At 39.4% G+C, this 17,118-nt stretch overlaps 2 protein-coding genes across 7 annotated transcripts in view; one reads left to right on the plus strand and one right to left on the minus strand.

The window, feature by feature from the left end:
• The window catches only part of LOC127411934 (Kruppel-like factor 18), a 317,765-nt gene that overhangs the window by 276,752 nt on the left and 23,895 nt on the right, over positions 1 to 17,118 (plus strand). The window lies entirely within an intron of this gene.
• Positions 1 to 17,118, minus strand: part of LOC127411914 (signal-induced proliferation-associated 1-like protein 2) — a 212,625-nt gene that overhangs the window by 29,766 nt on the left and 165,741 nt on the right. For 4 of the 6 annotated variants that reach the window (XM_051647814.1, XM_051647813.1, XM_051647812.1 and 1 more), the window contains 5 exons: positions 17,001 to 17,110; positions 16,450 to 16,532; positions 10,987 to 11,393; positions 8,031 to 8,225; positions 3,176 to 3,326 (listed from right to left, as the gene is read on the minus strand). In XM_051647814.1, coding sequence (XP_051503774.1) covers positions 3,176 to 3,326; positions 8,031 to 8,225; positions 10,987 to 11,393; positions 16,450 to 16,532; positions 17,001 to 17,110 — 946 coding nt within the window. The remainder of the gene's footprint in view (positions 1 to 3,175; positions 3,327 to 8,030; positions 8,226 to 10,986; positions 11,394 to 16,449; positions 16,533 to 17,000; positions 17,111 to 17,118) is intronic. The other 2 variants (XM_051647815.1, XM_051647816.1) reach the window with 2 other exon arrangements.

Here is a 17,118-nt window from a genome sequence, read left to right on the forward strand (position 1 = left end):
CATTTTTATTTGTACAGCGCTTTTCACAACACACCTTGTTTCAAAGCAGCTTAACAGGAAATCATGTATTAACAAAAAATGAAACTGTAATATCTATAGTCTTAGAGTCATCATTGTGTAGTTTGATTGAATATGATTGTAAATTGTGTATAAAAATTACATAATTAAATAATAACTGCATTTATAACCCCAGTGAGCAAGCCGATGGCGGCTGTGGCAAGGAACACAAAACTCCATAAGATGTTGGTTAATGGAGAAAAATAACCTTGTGAGAAACCAGGCTCACTGTGGGAGCCAGTTCCCCTCTAGCTAACATCATTAATATAATGCCAATATTAGTTATTTATGTGCAGTGCAGGTCATGGTTTAAGATTAGTAAACTAAGTAAGTGTTAAGGGTCAGTGTTTAAACAAAGATTTTGTATGAACTGTAAGATTAATTACTAATGTCTTTGAAGTTCATCCTGGATTATTATATATAATTATTATAACTGCTGAAGTTCATATAGATGCATTGTCCTTTGTTAGTTGGCTGAAGGCTTTTGTTGGCAATTAAATGATACCATGTATGGCCATTTACCATAGATGGCCAAAAAACACTGTATTACCATAGTACATGGTCAAAAAACATGGTATTACAATGTTTAAAAGACATAAATGTGGTATTACCATGGTGCATTGCTTCTTTCTAATCGTCCTGCCACCTGTCCACTTGACCCTATCCCCTCCCATCTTATGTAAGCTGCCTCTCCATCGATCTTACCCACACTCACACACATTATCAATGCATCTCTCACAAGTGGAAGCTTTCCCAACACATTCAAGCAGGTCTGAGTAACCCCACTGCTTAAAAAACCAACACATAACCCCACAGTAGTTGACAACTACAGACTGGTGTCTCTCCTACCCTTCCTGTCTAAAACTCTTGAGAGGGTCGTGTTCAACCAGTTGTCTGCTTTTCTCTCACAAAACAACATACTCGACAGACATCAGTCTGGCTTCAAAAAAGGACACTCAATAGAGACTGCCCTCTTGTCAGTAGCTGAAACCCTGCGACTGGCGAGAGCTAACTCCAAATCATCCGTCCTCATCCTCCTTGACTTGTCTGCTACCTTTGACACAGTGAACCACAAGACCCTCCTGTCCACTCTTTCTGACCTGGGCATCACAGGAACTGCGCTTGGATGGTTTGAGTCATATCTCACTGGCAGATCGTTCAAGGTCTCCTGGAGAGAAGAGGTGTCCAAGACACACCAGCTGACCACTGAGGATCCTCAAGGATCAGTGCTTGGACTCCTCCTCTTCTCGATGTACACAACATCACTGAGACTGGTCATTGAAGCACATGGCTTTTTCTACCACTATTATGCAGATGATACGCAGCTCTACCTGTTGTTCCAGCCTAATGACCCTACTGTCTCAGCCATTATCTCTGCCAACCACTCAGACATTTCGGCCTGGATGAAGGAACAACACCTTCAGCTCAACCTTGCCAAGACAGAACACCTTGTGATCCCAGCCAACCCATCTGTTGACAACAACCTCACTTTTCATCTTGGTTCAACTACACTAACACCAACCAGAACAGCCTGGAACCTGGGAGTGGTGGTAGATGACCAGCTTAATTTCACTGCACACATTTTATCAACCACCTGGTCTTTCAAATGTCTGAATATGCTGCACAACTCCTGGTCCAAACTCTGGTCATTTCAAGACTGGACAACTGTAATGCTCTGTTGGCTGGCCTTCCAGCAAACACAATTAAGCCACCGCAGATGGTCCAGAATGTAGCAGTGCATCTGGTCTTCAATCAGCCAAAAAGGGCTCATGTCACCCCACTCTTGATTTCACTCCACTGGCTACCTATAGCTGCCCGCATCAAATTCAAGGCTTTGACTTTGGCCTTCAGGACAGACAATGGAACTGCAACCTCTTCAATTCACTTCTTCAGGTCTATGCTCCAACTCACTCTCTGTGGTCTATGAACGAGCAACGCCTGGTGGTGCTATCACAAAAAGGCTCAAAGTCTATTTCACGATCGTTCAATTTCTCTGTTCCACTGTGGGTGGAATGAGCTTCCAACCTCCACACGATCTGCTGTTACCTTCTCAACATTCAAGAACCAGCTGAAAACACATCTGTTCCGCGAGCACTTAACCAGCCACCACTAACTGCACTTACCACTGCACTTAACATGCACTTAAATGTACAATATATATATATATCCTTGTCTGCCTCTTTCTTCTGTGTTAGCATCTTTACTACTCCAGCCACTGTGAGAACGTGGCAGTCCTATACTGCAGATGTTGTTAAACTTTGTAAGACAAATTGCTTGCTATGTGTCTCATTTGTAAGTCGCTTTGGATAAAAGCATCTGCAAAATGACTAAATGTAAAAAAACACTGTTAACCAAACAATGTGGTATTACCAAGGTAAATGGCCAAAGAACATAATATTACTATTGCACATGGCCAAAAAACATGGAATAACCATGGTAAATTGTCAAAAGATGTATATTACCATGGAACACATTTAAGATTAATTTACCATGGTACATGACCAAGAAACATGGCATTACCATGGTAAATGGCCAAAAAACATGGTATTACTATTGTACATGGCCAAACAACATGGTATCCCTATAGCAAATTGACCAAAAACATGGTTTTCCTATGGTACATTGCCAAAAAATAAAAAAAATAATTAGTATTAACATGGTTAATTGCCAAAAAACATGATATTACTATTGTAAATGGCCAAAAACATGATATTACAATTGTAATTGGCCAAAAAATATAGTATTACCATGGTACAAAGACAAAAAACATGGTATTACCATTGCACATGGCCAAAAAACATGGTTTTACCATAGTTAATGCCAAAAAATGTGGTATTACTCAGGTAAATACATGGTATAACCATGGTACTTGTCTATAAAAAACATGATATTACCATGGCACACATCTAGAAAATTATTTTACTATGGTACATGGCAAAAACCATGGCTTTACCATGGTAATATTATGGTATGTCTAAAAAAATAAAATAGTTTTTCCATTGTACATGTAAAAAAAAAACAACAACAAAAAAAAAAAAACATGGTATTACCATGGTACTTTTAGCTATTTTTTTTTTTTTAATGACGTGTAGAAGATTATACATGTATGCATATCTACCTTCCTATGACCGCCCTCTCCAGGTGGGCTATCAGTTAGCATCATCTTCAGGTATTCTTCTTTAGACATGTTGGGCTGAAGACCTCCATCCTTTAGTTTTTCCCTTTCTCTCTCCTGTAGCCGACAGGAAGCCTCCGCCTCATACAGCTGCCTGTAGAGGACAAACAGAACCAAACAGGTTTTAAACACAGACTGTGTGTATCAAAACCTGCAGGTGATGCTGCAAACTCCAGCCACTTGAGTTCAGAGGTAAACAGGTTATGGTCCTGAGGTTCAGGTGTGAGATCACAGGTCATGCTGGTGATGTGGGTCGAGGGCCTGTCTCTTTAACTGTCTGTCTTACTCAGAATGTGTGTTGGGAGACAGACAGTGAAAATTAGGCAGTGACTGGTGTTGATGTGGTATAACTGAGGGTTCCAGCGACAGCAGACATTAAAGTAGGATTAAAGAGACATCTTCACCTAAAGTTCTACAGTATTGACACCTCATCTACAGCTTACACATGAATGACTCAAAGTCAACCGAAGATGTGTAGATGCTACAGATAATGCAGAGTAAAGTATCTCTCAAAGGTTAATCACAGTTAACACAAGCTAAGGCTAACGTTGAGGTTTAGCGTGTATTCTGTAACAGCACACTGCAGAACACTTGAGAGCACAGCACGAGAATCATCAAGGTCACGTCGCCCGGATCTCTCACATTCTCAATCTATCTCCCCACAAAAACATAAATAAAATAAAATGACATATTAAAGGTACACTACGGAATTCTGGGCTCTTTATCGACATCTGTGGTTGAAACATTAAATTGCAAGTTGCTCGCGGAGAAACATTGTCTTGTTTTTTCGTCAGTTGTGCTTCACCACAGCTCCTCTGCATGGAATTCACGATTGCCTGTAATCATTACCACTGCTGGGTGTAATCCAATAAAGTAATTAAATCTACAACAATCTTGTGTGTAACGTATCACATTTTATACATTTTTGTAATCAGATTACCGTTACTGACTTTCAATTAAGTACATTACTTGTGTTACACATTTTCTAAAATAATATTATAAGAATACATGTAAAACATGAACTATGTTCATACATACGTCTGTTTGTGATTCTGTGACAGCCAGAAGGTGTGATGCTGAGTGTATTGACTTCTGTGTGATGTCAGGAGGAGGAAATCGACATTATTTTGAACCCGTTTCTGTGATTTTTAAAAAAAAATAACTTAAAAGTAATTAGTAATGTGATTACTATTTCTATGAATCACTCAGTGAAGTCAGTAATATAATTACAATTTTAGAGAAGTAATTAGTAATTTGTAGAGTATTACTTTTTTGAGCAACTTACCCAACACTGATCGCCATATCGGACTGAGCGAATCAGACTAGCTACACCAAGAGTCGTTGATAGTAAGACGCATTACAAGATGTATATATCGCAAAAATATGTCATATGTGCAAGTAGCATATCTGTCGCCTGAACTTCTCTCTTCTATGTTTAAGACATGATGTAAACATGCGAGGATTGACAATGAAATCCAGAAATTTACTATCAAGTCAAAAATATGTTGCCCATCAGTTTGTAAAAAAGAAAGAAGCAAAAATTGTGTTTAATGCACTTACAACGGGTCTATGGGGCAAGAGATTGCACTGCAAACATTAAAATAGACATGATTTTTAAAATAAGACTTGAACAATATGCACGTAAACATGAATCTAGTTATGACAGAATCAATTACCTTGTCTGTGTAGAAACAGAATCCAATATTTCACCTCCTGTTATGATCATGTAAAGTCAGTAAACCCAGTAAATTTTGCATGATTTGCAAAAGGATTATGTGCAACGTACTGTTTATATGCTGCAAATTGCACCCATAAGAATAATGCCAGTAAAGCATAACAAAAAATTCTAAAAGTTAATCCTAAATCTATATGGGACAACTTTACAGATCAAATAACACACTTTAGTACACAAGAATTAATATGAGCATATTAACAAAAATATGAGCTTCACATTTCTGCTTTTAATCCTCCAGAACACTTTGCCTCGTATGCATTCTTGTAAATGTGATTTTTGTTTGTTTTCAAACTGATGGACAGGTTGAAATGTTTTTTTTTTTTTTGGGTAATCTTTTTTGGTAATCAACAGCATGTCAAAGATGATGTGTGTAGAATTTAACCTGTATTTGTGCCAGTACCAGGGTCAGAAATTAATTTTCCCATTAAGGGGTGATATTTTCCCCCTGGAATTTCTTGATTTTTTTTTTTAGACCTAACAACCCTCAGGGTGCACAATGACAGACAATGCGCTATGGAGCAAAGGTATTTTCTTCAACAATGTCCTTATACACTGTTACTAAAATACAATCAACTGCAGTTAAAAAATACTTTGCGATTGTGTGAATACTGAAGGTGAGTTCATTAATTTCACATATAAACATTGCAGTGAAATGTGTCGTCCTTTACACATCTAGTCACACCTAAAAATATCAACCAAGCAATGCTGCAAAAATCGAGTGCATTTACGAAGAGGCCATATTAAACCCACTCAAAGCCTGCAGGCGCAGGCCAGTGTCATCACAGCTGTCTGACACTACTGCACCTGTTTCAACACACTTGCTGACCCATTGGCTTTTGCTGGTGTATGTGTGCTTGAGCAACTGTTTGTGTGACAACTACAGGCGAAGTCTGCGCCTGACCAAAACCGTAGAGGTGAGGGTAGGAGAAGAGGGCCAGTGTAGCACAGCAGGGTGAATTTGAAAGGAATAGTTCACCCAAAAATGAAAATTCTGTAATTCTTTACCCACACTTATGTTGTTCCAAATGCATTATTTGTAGATGTTTTTTTCTTCTTCTGAGGAACACAAAAGGAGAATGTTATGGCACACTTACCATAGAGGAACAATCTGTCAAGCTTATAAAATGAACAAAAAAATAAAATGCCAAAAAAGCTTGGTGGGAGGAAAAGACCAAATAAACTTTAGCAAAGCTCACGTCTAGCCCATGTCAAGATTTTAAAAAGGCACATGCGATGTAATCAAATGTGACTCACACAAAGATTATCTTTTGGTCCATTCATCACACATATCTATTGTATGGCTTCAGACTACTTGGTATATAGCGCAAAAGTTATATGGACTATATGGAGTTGTATGGTGGTATTTTTTGTCCTTTTTGGTGCTTGCCAACACGTGATCACATTAAACTGTCATTGTATGGCAAGAAATGCGTAAGAAATCCAGGTCTGGAAGTGATGACAGACTTTTTCTTTTGGGTGAACTATACCTTGGGACATCTGAACTCAGTGACAAGGACAGAGAGGTCAGGGGTCAAAGGAAAAGTTAACTAACAGTGTGAACACAAACAAAGCGCTGTGGGGATACACGTATGTACCTGGACCGCTCGGCTAGAACTTTTAGTAGGAAAGACAACAAGCTCTCAGCTCCACTGAGTGAAAGAAGCCATGGAAGAAACAGAGAGAATAAAGTTAGCAGCTGGTTTCACACAGTTAGCTTTTTATAGAGTAATGACACGATTACAAGCTGCAAAAGGAAAAAAAGCTTCATTAGCTGGAGCAATAACTGTGAGTGATATTGGATGGTTTGCCTAGAGGCGGCGTTATGTAATATGAAATAAAGGTTGAAGTGGAATAAACAAAGATGATAACTACATTACAAGGCTTCCTTCATAACAGTTGGGAAAAACAGCTTTGCCGCATCATCAATCACAGAGTGTTTAAGTGGAAATTTTCACAGAACAAAGAAGATTACTGGAAAACTGGACCTGGGAGTTTTTAATTCAGTTCACAAGTACACACACATTTACCAGGCTTTCTAAATGAGGACATCCCATAGGCATCTACTGTTTTTATATAAAGCTAATCATCGGGTCAGCATAATCAATCAGGGTCAGAGTTATCTAATCTAGCGAGGATGAAAACCTAGAATATAAAAGATAAGGGAGGACAAGTCTTTCACTAAGGAAAAGCGGACAATTCGCTCCAGGTATGTATTTGAGTACAGTGACTATATCACCAATCTCTGCACAGAACAGTACAGTCCACAGGGACTGGTCATCACAGTACAGATCAATAATGCAAAGAGACATTTGCCAAGTATATTATGTCTCCAAGTTTACAGAGCTGATTTAGAACGGAACTGCCCATTTCGATCAAAGACAATTTTAGCTCGCTAATCTACTGCAGGTTCAAAGCAGGCTTTGGTGATGCTCTGATCGATAGTGGACGTATTCACTTGGGTTTGACCTGTTGAAGAAGTTTTTCGTCCTTGAAAACTGCAAACGCTTTATGATGGTGACAGCAGAGAGATTAATTGGATAAAAAGAAGTGAGAGACCATAGCTGGTGGCTAAATCCAGCCTCGGAATAGATTGGTCTCTCCTGGCCTTTTAAACCAGGCACTTAATGAGTCATACCAGCACAAGGTTGGAGGGCAAGATTAAATTTAATCAAATTTAAGGCCCTACCAAATTGTTCGCATTAGGAAATTAAAACAAAACCTCTTTTTAAATGTAGTTTTGTTTTAGGAAAGTTTACATGCTCTAAAGATTTTGAGGTCTTTAAGTATGTCCAACTGTATATTAAATTATACAACAATTTACCTCTTGAATTAAGTGACTTTGATTAATGTTGCAACATTTAATCATACCAGTAAAAGCATCCTATTCCATGCGTCCACACTCCTAGACAACTCACTCACCCGCACTCAGACAGATTTGGGGGCTCGTCCGGGATAGGTTCATTGCTGGCCTAAACAATTAACTTCCAAATAAACCTCTCTCTTCAATCATACCATCAAAAGTATCTTATTCCATGCGTTCACCCACCCAGACCACTCACTCACCCACATTCGGACAGATTTGAGGGCTCTTCTGGGATAGGTTTGTCGTCGACCATCTTGCGGCAGTTGTGTGTTGGTGCCTCAGAGCTGAGCCCTTGGTTCTGGCTACTGTGGGGCCCTGTCTGGGCTCTGGACGTCTCTGGAGAGGAGCAGAGCTTGGAGCTGTGGGGTAAGGGGCTGCCGGAGTGGTGGGAGCCACTGACCAGCACACATGGGATAAAGGTACATGAGACCCAACCATCAAAACAATGTGACAGGACTGTTGCAGAGAGAAATATTTTACAGTTTGATTTTTATCACTAGTTTAAAAAGGTGAAAATATTTATAGGAAACTAAAAAGGGAAATTATTTATGAATGGTTTCCTTTGCATTTTCTAAGTAATTATGTTGACTTGACAATGCCAACATACTGTTGTTCTACAAACCTGGATTAGGGTTTTCTAACCTGGATCCATCGCTTTTCTACATCTATCCATCTATCCATCCATCCATCCATCCATCAGTTTTTCTATCTATCTGTCTGTCTGTCCATTCGTCCATCCATCTCTCTTTTTCTATCACCTTTTCTATCTGTCCATCCATCCATCTCTCTTTTTCTATCTATCTATCTATCTATCTGCCTGTCTATCTATCTATCTGCCTGTCTATCTATCTATCGGTCCATTCATTCGTTCATTCGTCCGGCTCTCTTTTTCTATCTATCTATCTATCTATCTACCTGTCTATCTATCTCTCTGTCTGTCCGTCCATCCGTCTCTCTTTTTCTATCTATCACCTTTTCTATCTGTCTATCTGTCCATCATCCATCTCTCTTTTTCTATCTATCTATCTATCTATCTGTCCGTTCGTCCGTCCGTCCATCCATCTCTCTTTTTCTATCACCTTTTCTATCTGTCCATCCATCCATCTGTCTTTTTCTATCTATCTATCCATTCGTCCGTCCATCTCTCTTTTTCTATCCGTCTGTCCATCCATCCATCCATCCATCCATCCATCCATCCATCCATCCATCCATCCATCCATCCATCCCACTCTCATCTGTCTATCTATCTGTGTCTGTCTGTCCATCAGTCCGCCCATCCGTGTCTCTCTCTCTCTCTCTCTGTATTTCTTGTGTCCATCTGAAATATTCAAACTACTTCTGACATATAATCTTCAAACTTCAAACTAACTTTATCAAACTGTTTCAAACTTTCTGACAATGCCTTGATGAAGTTTGGTTTGTCTTGACAAACTTAATTTTTCTAATTTGATCAATGATGTTCCAATGTGTTTGGGTTTTGGGAGTAATCCCTTGGACTTCAGTTTATGGAAAATAGATTCTGAAAATGGATTCTGAATTGACAGCAGTCTGTTTGGGCATCTTTTGAGGATGCATTCATATGTCAAACATGCACTCAAAACCACACACATCAGAACAGACAACTTGCCTGTGAGCAGGACCCTGACCTTTCTGCAACAACATGACAGCTGCCATTATAACTGTTCCATCTAAAAGGGCACTTAAAGGTTTCTTATAATTTGTTTCTGCTTTTATCTGTAGCATTATAAGCTTACATGGGTCAGCAATTCTGTATAATCCACCATTTCAGTATGTGCACAATATACTGTGTAAGCATGTCACTCGATTTCCCAGAAAACTGAGCAGTAGACAGTGTGTAGGTAATGTTCTAAGGTAATTCAACGTGGTTGAATATTGTTTTGCTTGATTTTCCTCCATGGTTCATAATTTTCCTGAATGGCTCTATGGTTAAAAACAATGTAGTTTTACTGTGCAGATGGTAAATATTTTGTGCCATTATTTAAATGGTATACAAAAGATTTGCGTTTATTCTTATTCTAAAAATTCAGTCGATTACATAATCCCTACAACCATCCTGGACATAAAACGTTGTTATAGCTTTCTTTTCCAAATAGCATAAAAGGCTTGCAGTAGGAAGTATGCCAAAGGTGAGGGCCCATCCCATGTTTCCTATGATTCTACTGCAGGTAGATCTACATTAGAATCCACATGGTGATCTGAAGTCGTTACCCGTGATTGGCTCCGACACTTTGAAACAAGTTTACTGGCCTGGAATTACTGAAATTCAAACTCAGTTCCAGATTTTTCCGCAGTGTTACTCAAGTAGCCCATATGCAACTTTTAAACTACGTTCAGCCTCTTCTGTGAGTGGAAAAAAGTTATATGAACTTTGATATAAAAACAATATGCCGACTTGAAAGAAGTCTCTTCTCATAGCTTGGATGCACACAGCTGGATATGCAAAATTTCCAGACAGACAAAGTATTTATACAGCTGCATCAAAATCAAATGATGTGTATTTGTTTGTGTGTAACTGGAAGAATATGTGCACATTTATAAACAATAATTAATAGCAGACTGGAAAGTTTCAGCATTTCTTTACATGTAGTCTCACTGGAACTCCAGCCAAAAGGCTAATCAATAATGTTGGACAAAACAACCGTTTTGAAGCGATTTGGCAAAGCAAACAGAATCGGCCAGAAAGCACTTGATCCATGCAGCCTCTAACCACAAATCTGATCTATCTTCAGTCTCTTAAATGGATAGTTCAATCCCAAAATGAAAACTACGTCATCATTTACATATCTTATTCCAAAATACACTCGTTCCAATCCCGCATGACTTTCCTCTGCAAAAAAAATAAATTCTGGGTAATGTTTTAGAGATGTCTGAAGATTGAAGATGTGAAGCCTCAAAAAGGACACAAAATCATTGCAGAAGTACCATAAAAGTAGTCCACATTACTCATGCTTTGTAATTACAAACATTGGTTTTATGTGAGGAACATGGTAATGCAAAAGAACGGACAGAACTTTCCAAAAAATTTGCCCTTTTGTGTTTCGCAGTAGAAAGAAAGTTATAAAGGTTTGGAGAGACATTTGTGGATGAACTATCCCTATAAACATCAGTGTTTCTCTCATTCTCTCTAAAGCTCACCTGGAATGGGATGAGATCTCGCTGAGGTCTCCTATACTCCCGTCCCTGGGTGCGTGTCCGGCTACCAGTGCTGCGGCGTAGCTTTGAGTCAGGTACACCCTCCTGTGCTCCTCCTCAACGGAACCTTCCTCCGTCAGCTCCGGGGGCCATGGGTGTCCCGGGTCCGACGCCCCTCGCCCCTGGAGCATGACCCGGGACACAGATGCATTGGCCACTCCTGGGGTCATGCTACAGGGGGCGGTGTCAATCCCGCTGTCTGTTGACGCTCCTTTAATGTAAGTGAGACCCAGCATCTCTGGATCCATCAGATCTCCAGAGTCAAAGTGCTTCTCATCACTGTTACTGCTGGAGGCGTTACTGGAGAGAGTGTTACTACTGGAGTGGCTGGAGTTCTTATCGCCGCCCTGCTGGAGGAAGACAGATAACACACATAAAAAAACATCAATAATAGATCCATTCAAGCTTTACTATTTCTATTGCTCATATTTAGGGTTAGAGATTTGAAGATGCTGTGAAAAATGTTAACATTATATTATTTTGTCTACATGTGGCTTCTTTTGCCTGTTTGCATATTTGTCATCTGTTATTCTAATCACTGAATGGACACATTAGCTCTCAAACTCTTAACAAGTCATGCAACACCTTCTTTAGTCCCAACTAATATCATACCAATTTAAATTGGTACATTGCAAGACCAGCAAAACTAATTACTGTGAGCTAATGAATAATTCCATGACTTGTAATGTATGCAAATGCGTGCTGTATTAATTAATTAGTGTGCAGACAATGTGCGTAATAAATCAAGTGAGCACTGTCTGCAGTGAATGGTGCTGTGTACATCTCCCAGTGGACATAGCCAAACAGCATTAGACAATGCAATGGACATTACTGATACTATTTTAGAAATGAAAAGGTTTTTATGGTAATTGAAATAGATGGAAAAAGCCATAGATAGGCAATAACAAAAGTAATTAAGAGTCTGTGATTCTGACATGAATAGCTCTTCTCTCTGTTGGATACCATGAAATAATCCAACACGAAAATTGATGGAGCTGGAAAACACATTCCACTTGGATTGGATAATGAAACAGACCCTTAATTTATCATTCTCTTTGTATCACTTATGCTGGGGGCTGCAAACCTATTCAAAACTGACTTCCTATGGCTCTTTACCACTTCTAAACAAATAAGTGTATACAGTACTGTAGACTAAAGCACAGTCAGATTTTAGGACCTACAGTACATGTCTGTTTCCTGTATTAAGTGCTTATAAATTTGAATTTTTGGCAGTCCGAAAGATTTTCAATGCAGGAAAAAACCTGCAAATGCAGGAATTATTAACTTCTCTTTTTTGACTCATTTTGACCTGGGTCTGAAATCACAGAAATCTTAATAAAACATTAAGAAATTGCTTATGATAAACATAAAATATTCTTAATTTTTTTTCTTAATCTAGAAAATAATAAGAAAACAGTGGTTAAGAATAATTTTACTCTGAACAATGTTTTGTGAATCCTAATTAAGATATTTTGTGATAACTGGATGCCACTTGCTGAATTAAACATGTTGAGATCAATGTAGCATACCAGTGTTTACCATTGCGTATTGCATACCGTTACACATGCGATAAAAAAACAAAAAACAGTAGGGTTCACTATAGTATACAGGTTCACTACAGCAGCCTGTTGTTTCTCGGTAGTCCTGCTATCCCGCAAAGATGACTGTAATTTTGTTTGAATTGTACACCAGTAATTGGATGCTTTAAGAATCGCTCAGGAACAGGGAGAGTGTGATATTGGGAAAAACCTACATTCAAGGTGAGACAGACAGACAGACAGAAAACATGAGTTCAGACTTGATAACAGCACTCAGCGGTGGCACCAAGGGCACACTGACCTTATCTCCATTCATTCATCAGACTGATGTACACGCACACTGACAGCACGAATGATGGGGCTCACTACAGCACTTTGTGTGTGTGTGTCATATGAAGGATTTTAGCGTATATATTCAACACCCTAAAGACAAGTTAAACCAGTCACACACCAGACGAGAAGCGGTAGAACAAGGCACAAGTTTGCACACATGACGCATCTATGCGGTGCAGGTGGCAGTCCAAAGTAGTGAATCTAGTCACCATAAACAGAAATTACAAAGGTTTTTTGTACTTCTTCAAAAATGAACAAAGTGACGTTGATGAGTTTGCAGGTTAGTGTATGAAACTGGTGTAACTGTGCAAACTAAACAATTAGAAATGGCGACGTTTACTATACAATTTCTCCATATGTAGCCTTGAATAGGCTTCATTCAAGCTATCAAACCACAAAAAGGCATACTTGTAAATGAAAATAGATTGTGTATGCTACATGAAAGATAAATATACACAATGTATCTTCCAGTCATGGTTCAAGTAAATAATGATTTGGGTTGAATTTAATGTGTATGGCACTCTGTAGTGCTGCAGAATTGTAAGCACCCTCCAAAATCATAGCTAGGCACCGGCGGTGTGCGTACAATCATAGAAAACAACTGTTTCAAATTTCAGAATGGGACGTATTGTCCGCCAGATGCACCCAGTGTGCAACTCTCTTCAGAGAACTTTTTTGAAACACTTCAAGCAAACAGGTCAATCTTTGCATGGGGTTACTGTTATCAGAGGAATCAAATGTTCCTTAATCATCATCAAATTGTACTATAAAAATATCCTGTAAATCTGAGAACTTAAAATTTCCTCCCTAGTCCAGAATCCCTGATCATAACTATATTGACTGTTAAAGCCGGGCGCATCTTATCACATGGCTTGTTGAGCACGTTGCCATGGAGACATAGCACGTGTGGAGGCTTCACGGCATCCACGCTCAACTCACCACGCACCCCCTGAGAATGAACCACATTATAGCGACCACAAGGAGGTTACCCCATGTGACTCTACCCTCCCTAGCAACCGGGCCAATTTGGTTGCTTAGGAGACCTGGCTAGAGTCACTCAGCTCCAGGGGTGGTAGCCAGTGTCTTTACCACTGAGCTCCCCAGGCCCCCCACTGTTAAAGCCTTTTTACACCGGAGGAGATGCGATTATCGCCGTTGATTTGCTGTTAGCACATTCACGCCTTTACAATAGGTGGCGCCAATCGACAAGCAATTTTACCCCGGTATGGTGGCTCACTCAACACACCTTTGAGCTGGTCCGCCCTCTGCTAATGAGGAGAGAAAGAACTACTTTAAAGTTTGCAAAACAACCATGGAACCACAGTACGAGACAGTATGAGTCTAGCAAGCAAGTTCTCTAGCGAGCTGAAAAAAAGATGGATTTCTCTTCAAGCAGCAGCGATGATGAGTTAATTGTTATTTTGCTCAACAAGGAAAGATGAAGAAAAAGGTGTAGATACTGGGTTCAACTCGTTCTTGAGAGAAGAGAGGAACAAGGGGAGTTCCACCGACTGATACAGGAGTTGAAGTTGAATCATGATCGTTTTCATCAATACTTTCAGAATATCAGTTGATGAATTTGAGACTTTGCTTCAGCTGGTAGCACCCTTGTTGCTCCACTCTTGAACGAGATCTTTTATAGGCTTTTATGGGGGTTATACCTACAATTCGGTTGTGGTATTTATATTTATATTTTGTATCCTTCGATTTATTGTCCACCCTGTTATGCCATGATACTGTGACATTTAATTGAAGATACATTCAAAATTACTTGAAGTTATTTAACCTCTTCAACTCTGAAGCATTTTTGGCTTGCCACCAGCAATGTTTTGAACTCAAATTTAAAAGCTCACCATTCACACATACTGTTGACTTATTGCCCAAAAAAATTCTAATTTTTTCAGTATCCCAATTATTCTTATATAATAATGTATATGTTTACAGTCTTATGATGAACAACATATATATATATATATATATTTTTTTTTTTGTCATTAATTTGTAAGCATGTTATTCTGGTCACCCCACCTCCCTCCAAATATACTTATTTTATTCCACTAGATGGCAGCAAGTACTAGAAAAAATAATTTTTTCTCTATGACCTACCGTTACAAAATGTCAGTCTGAAATGTAGGTGGCGCTCTAATGCATTTTAGCACTCACAGATGTGCTCGTCCATAGACATTCAGTCTAATTTTCAGTTCATGCACCACCTCCAATTTTTCATCAAATATCTCGGCCTCAGAGTGGACTTGAAGCTAAACCTAGGTGTCATTAGAAAGCTGAGATCCTCCCCTTTATGGTTATGTATAACATTTTATCATTGATTGTCGATAACATTATTCAGATGATTTGTTTGGCATGCTTTTCCTGCTGGACCGCATATTTTGTTATAACATTAGATTATTCACACTGGTAAGCTCACAGACAAGTAAACAATTACTCATTTTTTAGGGAACTGCCTAAGGTAAAAGCAGACACATGACCATTAGGTGGAGCTTATTTGCGAAACTGATGTTTTAAAGCCTTATTTTGTAATTTTAAGTAACAAATGCAGAATTGATTGTTATCTCTGAAAAGTTTCGATTCTAAGCTTTCAAACAATACCTAATATGCCTGACTTATGTACAATGGCGGCCAAAAGTTTGGAATAATGTACAGATTTTGCTGTTTCGGAAGGAAATTGGTACTTTAATTCTATCGCTGTCAAAGTGAATAACAGGCACAAAAACACCACTAAAACATGGGCTTCCATCTTGAATATTTTGGGTTGAATGGATCACATGACTGTGTCACATGACAACAAATATGTCATCGTTTTGATACATCTCCATTTTCATCGCAACGTGATGACAGCATTTTCAAATGTATCTACTTGGGTGTTGATGGAAGGCCAAAGCGTAGAAAAAAAGATGCATGGAAAACATATTAGTCTGGAAGTGTCCTAAAAATACAAAAAGTATGATATGACCCCTTAAATGAAAAAACAAAAAACAAAACTCACATATAGTCCACATGTGAGGCATCAATCCAAGTCAGCACATTAAAACATATGCTGACATTTTAAAGCACACATTCCAACAGTAAATTTCCCTAAGGGAATTTCCCTTGATTATGGACCAGGCCTACATTTATAGAATGTGACGAGGAGGAGGGCGTGGCCGGTGTAAGGATGCACGGCCGGCGCTGAGTTGCCCAATCAGTGGGAGAGGGATAAAGGAGGAGCAGGGGACGCCAGAGAGAGAGAGAGATGTGCTGTTGTGTGTGTGTGTGTTGTTATGTTTCAGTTCAGCATTTATGTTGGAATTAAAGTCTTGTTAATTGTTAATCTGGGTCCCGCATCCTCCTTTCCCGAACTGTTACACAGTATATAAACAAATGTCTCCAGCTGACTAGCCCACAAACCAAACAAATTAACAAAAGAAATTTCATTTCAAATACAAATACGCTCTCCTTTTGTCTCCTGTCCTCTGAATGAACCTGACCTTACAGCATCCTTTACTGACCATGTTTATACTCTACTGGAGAGTCTTACCCTTGTCAACTTGTTGGGCGAATCCTTGCCCCTCTCCTTCAATGAGTTCAGGATCTTTGTGGAAGGGACGTGCCACTTGGCCTCTGCAAAGTAAACAGAACAAATTATAAACTTTGAGTTTGTTGGGATGGAAACTGCTGGAGAATCCAGCTAAAAGCCGCTTCAGGTAGTAACTGGTTTTACAGGGTTTCTAGCTGGTTCAAGATGTTTGATCAGCTGGACTACCAGCTGGTTGGGCAGAGGTCGACCTGGTAGGCCACCTTGGAAAAGCTGGTTTGTGCTTGTAATGTAGACCACCTTGGACCAGCAATAAACCAGCTACCATGTTCAAAACATCAGTCTGATCACCCTTGGCTGGTATGAGTTGGTGTTCCAGAAGGGAAGAGGCTGACAAGGACCTGAATAATCTCCAATTTTCAAATATATTGTCAGTATAGCAGCTCATGCCAAGTTGATCACAAATCATCCACCCTTGGCAATGAGTTTACTTATGATGAACTACAAAGCTCTGGGTGTTTGACCTCTGTTGAGAACTTTTGTTTGGATCTTACCTGCAGACCGTGTCCTCTCGAGGGTGGGCTCCCTCTCCCGAAGCATCTCTGTATCTCCCAGCATGCCCTGGGCTTCAGCGGAGTGGTCATGGAGTACGGGGGACTGACATCTGTGGAA

This window comes from Myxocyprinus asiaticus, chromosome 21 (genome assembly GCF_019703515.2).
Source record: "Myxocyprinus asiaticus isolate MX2 ecotype Aquarium Trade chromosome 21, UBuf_Myxa_2, whole genome shotgun sequence".
NCBI lineage: Eukaryota > Metazoa > Chordata > Actinopteri > Cypriniformes > Catostomidae > Myxocyprinus > Myxocyprinus asiaticus.